The sequence below is a fragment of the Catharus ustulatus genome, chromosome 13 (genome assembly GCF_009819885.2).
Source record: "Catharus ustulatus isolate bCatUst1 chromosome 13, bCatUst1.pri.v2, whole genome shotgun sequence".
Classification (NCBI taxonomy): domain Eukaryota; kingdom Metazoa; phylum Chordata; class Aves; order Passeriformes; family Turdidae; genus Catharus; species Catharus ustulatus.
In genome coordinates this window covers 11,917,601-11,934,463 of record NC_046233.1, presented here as the reverse complement: position 1 = coordinate 11,934,463, position 16,863 = coordinate 11,917,601, and the positions used below count along the sequence as shown (strand labels likewise).

Genomic DNA, 16,863 nt, shown 5'->3' with positions numbered 1-16,863 from the left:
GTTCCTCTTCCCTGTGATTATAGCCAATTCTGCTGGTAGAGAATTAGCCTTATGTTGCTCCATTAAAGCTATTCCTATTATATAAATATTTGTTGTTTAGTACATCTCTCCTTTCCCTATAGCTGCAGTGCTGATATGCAGATAATACTGGTCTGATTTATTACTTTTCAGTTTGCATCCCCTTATTCATCTCCCAAGGGAAGCTTCCTAACTGAGCTCTAAGATCCTGGTCATACCAGGACTTTGTAATAAATGGGATTTATGTGAAAATTTAAGATTCTTCTTGTCTTTGATAGAAACTGCCTACCAACCCTACTGACTCATTTGTAACTTGCTGCCAAAGGATTCGTTTCTTGCTAGCACAGGTTCAGGACTATTAGCAAAGACTGGATGTCTTGACTGTTATGTCTGTGCTTTAGATAATGTTTGCAGGAGCTGGTGTTCTTGGCTAATGGGCCTTGGCTAATGGGATTTTGTTTCAAACAAAGGCTTTTCTACATTTTACCTTTGCATCAGTCCGTTACAGCCTGGCACTTGTTTTCCATCAGCTGACTTAATCTATTTCTTAGCTTCCTGGGTAGCTTAGTAGATCCAAGTGGGATGAACAGCAAAGGAGGGATTTCCCTGGCTATATATTTATATATGAAGTACTATGAGTTTCTGTCACATGTCTGCTGTGAGCTGAGCCCTGGGCTGCCACTGTGCCTGTGAGGCAGAGTCCCAGCAGCACAGGCTTCACCCAGCCCTGGAGCTTGCATAGCCGGATTGAAGAGCCACACACAAAGGCTGGACAGCCTTGGATTTCAACCACAGAAGTCCAGAGCACCAGTACTATCAAATTAAGCATCATCAGAGGAGCACAGCTCAAAGGCTGTTATGCCCTTAAGCGCATGTTGCCCTTTCCTCTCTGTGGGACTCTGCTGTGATCCAGAGCCAATGCGCATTTGTCTCCTCAAATTCTTCAGTCTCTGCAGAATCAGGAAGCTCTGAGAGTCACTGAACTTCTATTGGTCCACTAAATCTGGAGGAGGAGGGATAAGATCCCGTGGGTTGAGCCGAGCAACAAGGCAAACATCGTAGCTGTCGTGCATGAGCACATCGGTGGCCACCACATTCCACTGGTTCTCCCACGTGTCCAGCTCCAGGATCTCTTTGCTGATAACTTCATGACGAGCTGGAAAACAAAGGCAACAGCATCAGGGGGCAAGTCAAACAGGATCAAAAAGGTTTGGGCAGTTGTCATTATGAACCTTCTGAAAGGGGAAATAAAAAGTGATTTCTTTGGTACTATCTGTGCAAAGAGTATGTGAGTTGTCAATATACAGCAAATTAAATAGTGCAGATGGAAATCTCCACAGAGCTTTCAGTCCTCACACTCTGGGTGCCAGGTGCAGCTGCAGAGACAAAAGCATCAAGTGCTCCATCTTTGGACAAGTATGCAGGTGGCATTTTATCCTGCACTCAATTGTCAGATGCTCATCTTTTAGACACAGAGTATTGCCTCTTGTTCACAAGTATTCCTGCATGCAGTGTGTTCATTTCTTTTCCCTGACCAAGATGCAATTCTCAGGCTGCAGGAAGCACTCCAATACTGTGATTTTTCTTGGGTGCACAGTTTGGACATCCTGTGATTTAGGGAGAAATAAAGACAGAAAGAAACCCCCAAGGTTCTAAATGTACTTTAGATGTTCTGAAATGCTGAGGAATTTGTCATGGACAGGCAGGTTAGAAGAATGCCATTAAATCACAGCCAATCTCCAGACAAGAAGCTTTTTACAAAGACAAACAAAAAATGAAAGAATCACCATGAAGCAGAGAACCAGCAGTGCTATATTAAAAGTCTTACAAGACCACAAACCCTTTCTTTGCTAACGACAGTCCTGAGCTCTGCAACAATTGTTGCTCAAAGCCTAACTTGCCTAAAAATCAAACCATCTTTCATTTCTGCTCACTTTTTCTTTTAATCTTAAAGTTGCTTTCTCACAGCAAGTAACCTTAGCCTAAACTTTCCTTACTTTGAGCTGAGGACATGCATGTACTTTGCTGTCAGATGAGCCTCGGGAGAGATTTATTAAAAGCCAGGTCTCAGACTTCCAAGAACAGACACTTCACAGGTACTGGGATAAGAACCATCATAGCAAGAAACATTGAAGCTGTTTTATTGAGTCCCAAGAGACTGGTGACAGAATAAAATTTTCAGGTTCCAGAGTGAGATGCCCTTCAGCTATCCCTTATGGGAAGTATTTTTATATAAAAAAAACCCCAGCAGCAGCCCTATCTTACCTCTATCAATTGCCTCAAAAACCTCATGGTTTGGGTCCTTATGCCTAAGTGGCACTAAAGGATTGAAGATGGGAAAAAGAATGAAAGCAGAAGAGCACCCAGAGACACAAATTGTTTCTCATGTTCAAAACAGACCACGTATTTCTCCAGGGCACAGCATCTCTGGGGGTTTAGTACCCCCAAGACATGGTTTAGGTTCCATGCAAAATTGGTATTGATGTTAAAATGATGTAGTGTGGTGGGATTTAAAATACCCCTAAGGCTCCCCTAAAAGGAGGAGCTTTGGAATGTGGGGAGGTCAGATAGAAACAAGACTTCTCCTCCCAGGACCTGGCTTCCTTGCTGAGTGGATACAGGACAGTTCTGTTTTCTGCAGATCTCCACAGGCTTGCTGTCCAGGAGCTTTGAGTAAGATTTCAGGATATAGTCTCATCTGAATAGTCTTTGTTCCATTCCTTTCTGTGAAACAAGTTATGATGGTTTGCTTATTGAACCTGGGTTTATAGGAGGATAATGATACATTGGAACACTGCAGCCATTCAAGACAGAAAACAGCAAACTGCTAAAAAAGCCTTTTACATGACGGAAAAAGAGCACATAACACGTGCCAGTACCAGCAAACTCCTGTATGACCCTGCAAGAGTGAAGAGGTTTTTCCTGAGGCAAATTCAGAAACAGATCAGAGCTGTGACATAGGAGGCTCCTGTCTCTGTGTTTTTTTTATTAGATCGACTCTTTTATGCAATAAATTTTTATGCCTGGATTTTCTTTGGCATGGATGATGACAAAAATGAGACAAACAGAGGAAAAATAATCAAATGCTGGAACCAAGAGATTCTGTGAGTGATTGCAACACTTCAGAAAAAATATTCATCATTAAAACATCAAAGGCAGAGTCAGCAGCCCTTCCTTACAAGCCTTGCTGTGTTTTTTTCCTGACCCGGGTGACTCTCAACCTTTATGTCCCTTGTTTCCCTTTTCTATGGGATATTCTAACTGGTTTTGTTCCACTCTAGAAATTCTGCTTTCCAGCACATGGAGTGTTAGTTATCTCTTAACCCTTGGGAGATAAAAAGAGTGGGGTTTTTTTTAAACAAGGGAAGCAATAATTTCTCTAGTCTTATCTTGTTTAAAGGAAATTAAACAGCACCCTTCAGATGAGAAAGTTCATGTGAGGCAAAGCACTGCTCAAAATAGTCATACTTCAGAAAAAAAAATAGCTTTTTCTGTTTAAAAGAGAAATTAGTTGAAAAACTTCAGTTCTCAAACCTCACTTTTAAATTTATTTTTTCTCTTCTTTTTTCTTGGTAAGAAAACAGAAAAGGTGGTGCTTTTCAAAGAGAATAGCACCTTTGATTCCAGGCTGTATTGCTGGATTTGGGCTTTAATTCCAATGAACAGCTTGAAGGTGCAAATAATTCCTGATTCTTCTTCAGTGATTTGCCTTATTTAATTGCAATTTTTAAAAGGCAAAATCTTAGTAGCTAATTTTGCTCACAGGAGAATCATGACAAAAGAAATTGGCTGTATTACAGAGATTACTTTCTTAAAAAGCCACCCCACACAACTCTGTCCTCATGGCATTGTTCTGCCTCACCAGACAACCACCTTAGCTAGTGGAAGGATTTCACTCATTTTATTTCTACAAAACGAGGCAATGTTTTTCTGCACATTCTTGTTTAACCATGAGAAATTTTAAGAAACTTTCTCGCACTGTGTTTTCCTGCACAGGATTTAAACCACTTTATATTAGAATTATTCCAATTGTACAAACCTAACCCCAATGCAGATCCTTTTCTAGCAGTAAAACAGTGATTTATTCTTACCCAGGAAAGAGTAATGAATAAACCAGCAAAGGGATCATTAATCCCAGTGTAACTTAATCCCCACCAGAAACTCTGGTATGTTAAAAAGAGTCAGAACTCTTTTGGTACAGTTTTGCCTTCGTGATGTACAAGTGCAGACTGAAGGTTAACAATGAGCCTACAAACCCATCTCTTCTCAATGACAAGACTTAAATTACACCTGAAAATGTTTAATTTATAGATGTTAAAATGTATTTTATATATGCAAATACAGTAGTCAAAGCACAATGAGTCTGATCTTTAACTTTTATATTCTGGTCTGCAAACAAAATACTTTCCCACAATTTTCATATTATTTTTTAATTGGAATGTGCAGAAAGAAAAAGAACAAAAATATTAATTTTCAGTAAGTGATTGCCTGCAGTCCATATACACAATGATGTTTTTTCTTGGAAAGGTTTGTGATTCACTCTCAAAATATGGCCAGACTTCATTTTATGCCATAAGTTTTCTCATGCCATTTGAATCAGGATTGAACATAAATCAGGATGAACGATTCTTGGAAAGTCGCATAGTATGACTGCAGGCAACATAAATATTTGATCTGCTTTTTTATCAGGGTTTTTTTTATTATTATTTTTTATTTTTAAACCACATTCCAAATCTGATTTGTAGGCTGGGAAGGAAGGAAGAAACCGCTTTCCATATGACAATAGCATTTATAATCATTTTTGGTCTTTTTTTTGACCTTTCTTTCTCTTTCTCATTTGTAACTGAAAATTCAGGTGCAATTATTAGGTTTTGAGTTGAGAGGGTTAAAGGGAGGCAGATGTAGAAGAATTAAGCAATATGCTTAGCAGGTAGAAAATCCATACTTCATCCAGGACTACTAACCATGCAGCTATTATGTTTGTAAGCCAAGATAAATAAATTTACTCTGCTATAGCCTGCACATTGTCCAGAGGATTGAATAAATTTAAAAAAAAAAATTCTGAATTTCCATTCACTGGAGTTAATTCTGTAGCAGGTTACATTGTAGGATAATAGTTTTCAGGAATAATGCAGAAGGCAATATTTCCCAGTGAATTCCAGCTCTACTGATTACTGAGGAGTAGAAAGAGTAGAAACAGCCTTGCCTGCCCAGTGAGGATGGGGGTTATAAAAGGGTGGGCTAGCTGGCCACTGGTGGCAGTTCCAATTACAGTTAGTTACAGTTTGGGATGGAGTGTGCTGGCTGTGCTGTCAGGAGGAAGGGACATGGGGCTGTGCAAGGGACACACAAGGTAGGAAGGTGCTGTGTGAGGGGCAGACAGGGTTAGGTGGCCGGGTAAGGGACAGGCTGGGGTTAGCCAGTCATGCAGGAGGAAGAAGGGAACTTGCAGAGGGGAGAGGAGTCAGTGCTGTGTGGAGCTGCCTGTGAGGAAAGGAGGCAGAGTTGCCTGAAAGAAGTCCACAGAGAGAAGGCATGGAAAGTTTTTAATAAAGGACTGGCGATGGTGCCAGTCTAGTCCATCTTGACATAATCACTACAGGACATCTTCACACACTTCACACAGACAAGGCCACTTGTGTGAGCTCCTCCTGATTCTGGTTCTCAGGCTGATACAATATTTTTTCCTTTCCACGTTGGAGGTTCCTAATATGCTCTGTCTTTTGCCATAAATCAATTTACATAGACGGAAAAAAAAAAAGTCACCAGTTGAACTGCTGTCTGCTCTGCTCTTGTCATGGAAGAAAGCACCTGGATATCACAAAGTGCTTGCCAATTCAATGGTCCTTGAAATATTTACTCAGGTGTTTCTTTCACTTGTTTGCCCAGTTCTTGACACCAAACAGCCACCCAGAGCTGCCTTGAAGCAGTTCAGCCTCCACTGCTGGTTTGTACCTGTTTTTTCATGCCATTATCTGTACCAGAGAATGATTTCAAACATATGAGACTAGCCTCTGCTACTTATCTTCCTCACCACTAATAGCTGCTTTCATAATTACATGAGGCAGAGTTAGGTGACCTGGGAATTCATATTTGTGTTGCAATGGGATAGAAGTGCATTTAGATCATTACTACCAGATGTCCTGGCTCCTCATTTGTAGTAGGAAAAATAATAAGTTTATCAGGTCTGTGGCCTTCAAACCCATTTGTGTGTGTGAGCTGCTCCCTAACTCCACCAGCCTGGCTAGGGAGACACAGGCAGCACCCTGGTGAGGTCAAGGACATCCATCATCTGTGCCTGTGGGCAGAAGCAGGCAGAGAATACTCAGGAGAGGGGACTTGGCTGTTTAACATGCTGGCTGGCCTTCCTGATGTGAAGTACCAAGGCAGTGTATCCCACCAGACACACCCAAAGCTGGGAGGAAGGTTGGGGCTTGAATTTACCACTGTGGGAGCTTGCTGTTTTCCCAGCACCTGCATGGAGTAAGGTAAGATTCATTCTCATAGACAGGTCCTCTCTCCTCCTGATCTGCTGTGCAATTCTTCAGGACCATGGTTTCATGATCCGCCCATTCATTCACAAATTAATGGATACTAAAATAAAAACTAAATAAATTTTAAAAAAATAATATCTATATAAAGAATGGGCTGGTCTACAGAAGGGAACTTCTAATTCAGTTGCCTCAACTGTTATCTTGGGATTGACCCAGCTGCTTAAGCTCTTAAAATCTTTCCAGATTTTGCCTGCTCTTCATGGCCAAGGCCTCCTTCAGGCACAGCCTTACAAGCAGGTGATAGCAGGATCAGGGTTAAGAGGCAGTGAGTCAATGCAGTATGAACTCATATGGGTAAAAACTGCAAATCAGAGTAAGAACTATTTGGATCAGCCCATCCTGAAATACTGTTTCTAAATGCCTTACAATAGGTTCATATATAATTTATAGAAGATATAAAACATGTTTAGACTGTGTGTGCAAGCAATTTTGAACACAATAGAAGATGTCATACATGGCTACAAGCCGTGTTTCTAAACAACCTATTGACCTCTTCAGCAATTAATTAAAATGCATTAAAATATCTATTAATCATTCATTAACCCTTTATAAACAAGAAATGAGCTTCAGTAAGAAGCAGGACTGAATAGCTAATACCATGCTTCCAGAGAGTGAGAAGGTCAAATTTAGATGAGAAATGAGCAGGTGCTGCTGCCCAGCAATTCCCCTGACCTGGTTTGGCCTCATTTATGGCAGCACATTTCCAGCTAATGAGCAGGGTAGATGAGCAGCCCTCCCTGGGCAGGCAGCATTTGCAGAGGTCTCTCCCAGTGCCAGCAGCCCGTGCTGGTGCTGGGGGAGAATTTGGTGAAAGGTCAAGCTGCATTTTTTGGGGTGGACGTGGCTTGTGAGCTGCAGAGCCATGGCAGTGCCTGCAGCCCTGAGCAAAATACCAGGGCCCTGAATCAACTGTGGGCAGGAGAACTTTAATTATTCATCTGTGCACACTAAATTTTAACAGAGGGAAACAAACAGTGCTGCAGATAAGCAGCCCGGGGTTTGAACCTCTGCTTTATTTAGCTGGGAACATGGGAAGGTGCTGGAGAACCAGGTTTTGTTCCAATCTCTCAACCCCCAAGCTTCACAAGTGCAGTATTCACTGTGCCAGACTCCTTAATATGTCTATATTTAATTCCAGTAATGTTCCATAACCACTATAATAAAAAACAAGCACTAGAATGATTCTCCATCTAAATCACATAATGGAGGAGACTAAGGGGAACAACTTTTATGGGAGATTAGTCAAAATAAATAACTATTAAGCTAGTCCACTGCTAGGCGTGGGCAGTGTGGAGATAAAAACTCATTAGCTCAGCTGGAATATAGTAATTATTACACAGTTCTGCACTGCTGCAAGCAGAGCTGCTTCTATTCCAATGCATGGATTGCAGATTATGTAAATGAGGAAGAATAAATCCATGGAAAATTAATCCATGGTAAATTTTTGTTTTGGTTAGTGTTTTTTTAATAATCAAAATTAACACAGGTAATAGGACTCTGTATCACTGTCACCTATCCTGGGTAAGAGCTGCAAGCACAGAATAATTTAGATTCTTGCATGTCCATTTCATAGATATTCCTTCTCTTTTCCCTTCCTTTGGCTGTAACACTATTCAAGTGAAAAATTAATTTCTACTTGATATCAGTAAGTAAATAATGAAACTGGATTAAGCAGCTCTGGTCCCACATAAGACTAAACACTCTACAGAAATTTTCAACATGCATGGTAGGGAAGCAGGACATTTACCTCCTCTGCTCTAAGCTACATAGGAGGGGGATGGCAAAACTGCCAGAGACAGACGGTTCCACAACAAGCCCCATTACCTGATGGGATTATAAAACCTTTTAGGGGATATGTGCTGCTAGGAGCAGATCTATTAAACATTTTATAATTTGCATTGAGGTGGTTGTACACATACTTTGCACATCATCTTAAGTCACCTGGGTGACAGTATTACAGTAAAGGTGGCATTTTAATTAATGCCACGGAATCATTTCGGTTGGAAGATCCCTCTAAGATCACCAAGTCCAACCATTAACCCAGCGCTGCCAAGCTACCCCTAACTCATGTCCCTCAGTGCCACAACTGCACGGGTTTTAAACACCTCCAGGGATGGTGATTCCACCACTGACCTGGGCAGCTCATTCCAGTGCTTGACAGTGCCTTTAGTGAAGAAATTTTCCTTAATATCCAATTTAAACCTCCCTGGCATAACTTGGGGCTTCAGCCCCTCCAGCTCTGTTCCCCTTCTCTGGACACACTGCAGCCCCTCAGTGTCTTTTGTGCAGTGAGGGGCCCAAAACTGAACCCAGGATTTGAGCTGTGGCCTCAGCAGTGCCCAGGACACAGGGACAATCACTGCCCTGGTCCTGCTGGCCACACTGCTGCTGATACAGCCAGGATGCTTTGCATTTAAAAAAAAAAAAATCAACTCAGTTGATTTCAGTTTCTTTCTTTCAAATCTATGAAACAGCCAGCTGAATCAACATTTACAGCCTGAAACTAAAGCTACAATCCCCAGCCACCAAATACAGGCTACAAGTGACAGTGACAGCAGATGACATGGTCCCAACAAGCAGGCACACGCCCTTTCTTTCATTCCTCTCACCAGAAAAACACTTATAATGCTCAGAAGCAGTCAAAAAGAAAGGGAACCTGATCTGGCAGGTATTTTATAAGGGTTAATCCTGCATACCTGAAGAGCTGTTCCCCCTCCATCAGGGAGCCACACTAATGAGGCTGCTTCTGCTTGGGCACAGGCTGGTGTCAGTAGCTGTCAGCCTGTGCAGGTTGACAGGTTTTTGTTCGATGGAAAGAAAATAAAACATGTCAACAAGAATACTGTACAGTCAGGCTGCAAAGGCTGGTTTAAAAATCTACAGTTACAGCAGGAAATGTGGTAGGATTTTAGCAGAAATCTGGCTGGCTGTTGCACACTGAACCCTACTGAGTATTCGTACTAGGGGTAACATTTTCACTCTGAACTGAACTATAAACTAATGGGAAAAAAAATAAACATGTCTGATTATCTTGATGAATGCTAGAACAGTGCTAGAAAATGACAACATTCATGATGCAAGGCTTCCTGAGTTGGAGCAGGTTAATGGCACCTGTTTACCACAGTAGTTTTAGTAGAAATCGAGCTAATTTGTATAAACAACTGGCCAACAGATGAAGTTTTGCAAGTCTTGCTAAGGAGGAAATAGAGTCAAAACAAGAAGTGGGTTTTTTGGGTACTTATGACTGTAAAAACATCCAACATTCATCAGCTAGTGATAACAATGCAAAGGTCTCTCAGGTGTTTGCACCACCAAACTGCAGACACCAAGTTCCTGTGTTTGCCCCAGGTAAGCCAAGTCAGAGTCCCTCACATCCTGATTTAAACATGAGGCTTTAAGGGAAGGAGAGCTCCTCAGGGTTCTGAATTTCTTTCTGCTACTTCAGAGCAGATATAAAGCACCAAGGATCTGAATCTCCCTCTGAAGTGTCTGTGGTTCTCCATCTGCTGCAGGGAGCCTGGGGTTACCAAGGTCTCAGTGTAGGCACTGCACAGAAGTGTCTGAGCTTCAGCTGAATTAATCCCCTTTCCTCTTCCATGGCCAGCTTTGAACAAGCTTCTAACTTGAGCAAGCCTCAGCAGGACAAGCCTTACAAGCTTTACTAACATATCTCAACATTGAAAAATATTCTTTGCAGTTCAGAGGAAGCTTGAACATATTTTGTAGTTCACTCATCTTTTAGAAGGACTCCTATTGCTGCTGTCAGCTGGCCAAGCTGACTTCCCTCTCCAGTAGCTGCAGTTTTTATTCCTTTTCTCCCAGGGATGGTGTTAGGGCTGCACTATTTGTCCTCCCTTCAGGCAGACACGAACTTGTGACAGGCAATATATATGGAATGGGAATCCTGCCATTACAAAACTTCAATTGTCACATGGGACTCAGAAAAGATGGTAGCTGAGCAGTACTCATCCTTTCTTCCAAATTTAGGGCCCTTGAAGCAGTTAACAGCTGCTTTTAAGCTTTGGCTACAGCTTCTCTGGTCTCCAGCCATCCACTTAGGTCTACAGGCATTCAAGAAGGCACACGGAGCGTGACACATACCAGTAAAAAATTAACATGCAGCAATGGCTTTACTAGGTCAGCTTCCTGCTGGGTCAAGAGTGGGTATAAGCAAATGCAAAGGCAAGTGAAGGCTGAAGAGACTGGGAGAGATCTATATTATACAAGGGGTTAGTTTCAGCCCCACAGGCTAAGATTTTCATTGCAGCAGTGATTTTTCTTGTTTTCTTTTTTTTCCCCCTCTGCTGTGCTTATTCGTGAATGATCACAGCAGTCCTTTGGCATTAGCAGGCAGAAAACCCAAAGACTACAGCTGTGCTTCCAGCTTGTTCCAAGAACTCCAATTGGATGAAAATAAATTACAATGTTTTGTAAAATTGGAATATCCTCTTTCAGTCACATCCCTCACAAAAACCAAAGTGACATGCCAAGAAGCCCAAAGACCAAAATCAAATAGACACATTCTAAAATAACTATCTTATACTAAAGCAGCAGCAGCACATGCTGTTCTGTACCTTGAAGCTGCTGAGCAGCTGTAATTGTGAAAGTGATGTCCAGTCACCCTCTCCAAGCTGCCATGTGACAGTGCTAACCCTCTCTCACTCCAAAGACTACATCAGGCAGGAGCCCTTTCAACATGCAGAGAACTGTGGCCAGGGAGAGAGGCCAGGTGACATCTTCATGTTCAGCTTGTGGCCTCTGTCCATCCTTGCCTTCATGCTGGTCACTAGAAGCTGTCATTTTTGTGGCACTTTAAAAAGCCCTTTTCCTGTAGTAACTTCAGACTTACACTAAGAAGCCTGTCTTTAAGGCAGAGGTTGCCCTAAACTCCTAAACTATGTGGTTACACTTGATTTGACAGTGAGACTCTTATTTTGGCTGCCTTGTTAATAGACACCATAGCAGTATCTAACAGCACAACCACACACTATTTCTTTACTGGTGTACAGAATGCACATGTAGGGGGTGAGAATTCAGGTTGCACAGGTAACTGCAAAACTGGCATTTTCTAACTTTGACTTCTTGTTTTCCAATCTAAATAACACTATTAGAGCAGAGGAGTTCTATACATAATGATATAGATTGCAATAGTAGAGGGAGGAATCAGGACCCCATTGAGCTGGTATTATAGAAATACACAAAAGATGGCCTTTTTGAAATCCACAGGAGGACTTTCAACTTCTCCCAGAACAACCACTCTTTATACATGACTCAGTGACAGAATGTGGTGGTATTGTACAGAAAATGTTTTTATGGCTCTGAAGTTACCCTAGTCAGAAAATCTCATATTAATCTGTTAGTCATCTGGAACAAAATTGCTTCATTTTTCAGTGCTAATGATTACAGAGTCATCAAATTGTTTAGGGTGGAAAATACTTCTAAGATCATCCGGTTCAACCATTAACCCAGCACTGCTAAGCCCACCACTAAACCATGTACCTGAGTTCCTCATCTACACATCTTTTATATCCCTCCAGGGATGGTGACTCAACCACTTCCCATGATTAGCCTTTTGAAATTGTTACCCACTAACTTTAGGCTCTTTCATAATGTTGCTGAGAAAAAGACAGCTAGAATGGCACAAGGTTTGCTATGGAAACATAGTGATTTGTCATAAGCATAATTTCTCTGACATCACAGAACTTCCATCAGAGATGACATGAGAACATGCCTGCTAGGGAGCTGTCAAACAATTGTTTTCAGGAGGCAGCTTCCTCAAACAGTACCAAATGAAAGCACAAGGCAAGTTGAGAACTAGCTGATGAGAATCATCATTCTAAAATAACAGCAGCTTTAAGTTTAGAGGTTGTTATACAAGTAGAAGTGTAATGAGGAGGACATATCTCTGTGATACCATCTGACTATTCCTGGTCAACAGTGAGGCTGACATGAGATTTATTAGCAGTGGACACCTGCTATTGCTATCTGTGCTATTGCTTTCTCCTGGAAAGGAATTTGGGATGGCAACTGTGTGTAGCAGAATAATTTAAATGTGCTTGTTTTGCTATCATTTGCATTTATAATGAAAAAAATAGGTTCTGTGCACTGGAGATATAGATAAAGCTAAGCAAACTTGGAAGGAAGAAGTCTTAAAAGAAGAAAGGTGTCCATGGGGCTAGGATTATTTAAAATCACCAGATCTGGAACTTTAGTCTGTTTGTATCTCATTTCCCTACCCTGGGTACTCATTAAATACACAAGCTTTTTCAACATTGATTACAAAAGCATGTAAGTAAATAGGCAGAGTGAGATAACATGGCTAAGGACTGATGGACAGAGCCTTAATCTTCAACAAATATGCCCAAGTTCTCTAATGTCCATAAAACACTACACTCCTCATATCTGTGACTCTAAATGTAAATCCTGAATAATCTGAGGTTTTAGATTTGGACAGGTTTAGTGTGGATCAGAAACATCCTTAAATTTTTGTGTTTTGTTAAGGGAAAAAGCAAAAGTCAAACAGAACCCAATTCATATTGACATTAGGAGCTGGCAGTCCAAAGGGCAGAATCAGGTTTGTAGCTCCAGGGCATGCAGTGCCACCTGATAGGGCTGATCACTCATCAGGTCAGTCCATGTCCAGTGAAGCTGATTTTAACCACACAGAGGATGTTGGATTCATTTTAGTACCTGCTCCATGAAATCCTCCACAGAGGTACAGCTTCCCTTCCACACAGCCCGCGCTGGTAGAGTTTGTCCGTAAGGACAGGAGGGGAGAAGGCATAGGGGGTCCATCCCTCCAAAAGTCTCCATCAGGGTTATAAATCTCCACTGCATCAAGGCATTTCCGTGTCTGTCCTCTGTCATAACCAAGGCACCCAATTCCTCCTGCAAAACATACACAGGTAAAATGTAGCAGTCCCACATTCTGCTATAAAACACATTGCTGGCTCCATTTTCTGTTTACATCTTCTCATCTCCCACTCTTTCCTCTTTGCAGCTTCAGAAGTTTGTGAGAACCCAAAGCAGAAGCTACAGCACATCGTCCATAGACACCAAAGCAAGATCCTTTCTGAAGTCTCATATCAAAGGAAGGACAAGCAGAATGTCTTCAAAACACAAAGGTATTTTGTTTTGTTTTCTTCCCATATGGTAGAAATTGTCATAATTATTTGTTCTATTTGCAATGGATCAAAATCTATTTTTTTTCAAGTACTGTTGGTGAATTTGACCCTCACATGTTACCAATAATTATTTGCATTTGTTGGTTAATTTTCCTCAATAAAAGAAAAATATTATACCTATCTCTTACAGCAAATTATACCCATTTTTAAAGGCAAATCAGATTCCAGGAACAAACCCATCCAACACACAGGAGTGCCAGCTGAGTTGTTAGCAACAGCCCTACTGTTGAGCAATTAATTAGGGTGCTTGAAGTGAGTATACAGGATTGAAAGAGATCCCATTTTCCTTACTGGACAGGCTGCAGAGATACCTGAGATCCCTGTGCACACTGGAAACACTGTACCCTGACAGTACTTGGCAAACTCTGCCTTTCCAAATCCCTTCCAGTGAGCAAATCCACATTTTGAATTTACAGCCTCTGGTTCTCTGAATTAATGCGCAGGTTTTCCATCTGTGCCAATGGACACAATACTCTGTAATGAGCACTGATGGCGTTCTTTTGTGCATGTGTGTGTTTGTGACTACTTTTAAACATAAAATGAATGCAATAGGCAAGCCATTTCCACATGGAGGCTGGCATTCCACATACACGTGTAGGGCTGCTCAATTGTGCAAATCCAAAATGCATTGTAAGCATGTAATTATGCCCTTGCATATGCAAAGGGAAAGGACTGCAAGTGCAACCTGTGCTGGTTCAGCTGCTTTTAAAATATGTTGTCCCTAGTGCTGTTAAGCTGGGCTGTCAGAGAAATGAGCCCCTAGTACTCCAAGTTTTACTTGCATGTGATTTTCTATCTAGCTCTTAAAATGGGCTGTTTCTTAAATCTTTTGTTCATTCTCCAAAAGTGTTTGCAGGAGGAAGCTCCCTATAAATGGGGACTGCAATGCTCCAAATCTGCTAGCACTGTATTCCTGATCTGTATTTTAGAGTCGGGCAAAAATAAAATCAGTTAAACCTGCATCAGAGCAGCAAAATTAGAATAAAATTCAGTGTCCATTATCACCAGCAGGAAGTTTTCCTCTGGCTGAAATTAACAGTGTTTTATAATATTTTAAATTGAAAAACCTTCACCGAGTTTGGTTTTCATCTCCTTTTCCGGCACAGCGAATCTTTACTTGCCTCAGTACCCACCAGCAAGGTCTTTGCAGTTTGTACTAGATACCCCTTCGTGTGTGCTTACACGAGGCTGCAATCTGAAGGTGTTCACGATTAACACCCTCAATTAAAGCAGCATTTGCTCTGATGGGCTCCTCCTCTGATCCTCGATTCACATAAGAGAGCTGAGGTAGAGATTAACTGTGGTCATGGAATTTTGCTAATCATTTCCATGTCAAAAAGGGAAGCGTCACCCTGCTGAGTCTTTCTTATGATGGAGTCTCACTGATCTATTCCTTGGGGTATTTCAGAATTCAGACATTTATTTATTATATTGTTCTTTATGCCAGAAGCATTATCTTCTCCTGTGCAGTCTTTTCCACTACTCATTAAAGAGGTGCCACTCTTAGGACAGGACAATATTGCACTACATTTATCAAGAAAAATTATAAGAGCTAATCAAGTTTTTTAACTGATAGGGCTATTTAATTGATTGCTTATCTCATGGGGTTTCTGATTGTACAGCTTCCACTGGCAGATTCATGGACCAGTTTATGCACACCAGTTTGTGTACAGTCCAGACTGCAGTGTAACACAGACAGAGACTCTCAAGCCAGTTTTAACTGGGAACTAATAATATTAGAACTCCCCACAGACTAAACTGGCCCTTTCAAAATACAGCTTTGTGGTGCCAAAGATATTTGGCTGCTGGTTGTCAAGCTAAGTATTTTTAAATTAGCCCAGTTGTTACTGTACCCCGCTGAAGAATATGCACTCACCCAAAAGAAAAGTCTTCATGTGAAAAATGAAAGAGGTTCTTGTTCAATCAGAGAAATAAATGGTGCCAGTTAGGGAATGCATGCAGCATGTCAGAAACCAATAACTTTGCTGATTGCCTTATTATTTCAAGCAAGGAGGGGGAGGTGAACAAAATGCCCTGAACTTTTCTAGATGCATAATAGCTTTTTATTTCTTACTGTGTTTTTATTGTCATTTTCTAAATAGAGTAACTGTGGGGCAAGGTAACTTCAGAAAGAACACAAATAATCAGGTACAAAACTGACAGAGCATTCAGTGACTTTCTGCAAAAACACCTCCCAACCACTACCTGTTAATGAAGACATTCAGCTGCCAGTCCAGGGGATCCACTTCCAAACATTTTTCCTGTATAGTTATTAGAAAAGTAGTTTCCAGGATCTATTGGTACATCTTTTAAAAAATTTCAGAACTACTACATATTTTCCAGCATTTATGAAACCTTAATGGAATGGTTTAAGCAACTTATATTTAACCTCTTTTAATTCTGTCTTTATCAGACACAGTCCTGATGGTACGAAATATCTATATTTTATTTAAACCCTGCACAGCTATTTCAGCTAAATCTAATTTCATATTCAATTTACAATGGGAAAACTAAGTTCTCAGCAAATAGAAAGGAAGAAGGAAATATCAGAGGGGAATAAAATTTAATTTTCAAGCTCAGAAGAAGAGCATTCTGGAAAACAAGAAATGAACTTCAACCTCCTCTCTTAAAGCAATATTAACACTGAAAGCTTGCTAACAAAGGATCTGAGGATATCAGACTCCCTGAGCACTTTCTTTCTGTGTTCCCAGATGCAGTAGTTGAGAATTACTCCTGTGAGAAAGTATATTTTTTTCCTCTATGAAAATGGATGTCTCAGGACTCTTTCCAAATAACTGAATACAAAAATCAATAACAACAAAAAAAGTTTCACTCAAATTTAAATCAATTCACATCTACAAACAACTGGAGGAATCTCACATTAACCAGGGTATTCATCATCTGCAATATATATACCATGAGTGATTTCAAATTGGCAGAAAAAACCCCTTGCTGTGTCAGACAACTCTGGCCACTTTCTGCTCCATCACTCGAGAATCCAGACCATCCTGTCTCACTGGCTTCTTCATTCATTTTTATGAAACCATCAGGAATGCAAGTGGAGACATAGGGAACTACAGTTTAGACCACAAAGATTGTCTGTCCAA

At 41.0% G+C, this 16,863-nt stretch overlaps 1 protein-coding gene across 1 annotated transcript in view; it reads right to left on the bottom strand.

The window, feature by feature from the left end:
• Positions 1 to 856: 856 nt before the first annotated feature.
• KBTBD12 (kelch repeat and BTB domain containing 12) overlaps positions 857 to 16,863 on the bottom strand; it is a 29,452-nt gene continuing 13,445 nt past the window's right edge. The window contains exons 4-5 of the mRNA XM_033071414.1: positions 13,263 to 13,460; positions 857 to 1,174 (exon numbers count right to left, since the gene is read on the bottom strand). Of these exons, the coding sequence (XP_032927305.1) occupies positions 1,005 to 1,174; positions 13,263 to 13,460 (368 nt within the window). The 3' untranslated portion in view covers positions 857 to 1,004. The remainder of the gene's footprint in view (positions 1,175 to 13,262; positions 13,461 to 16,863) is intronic.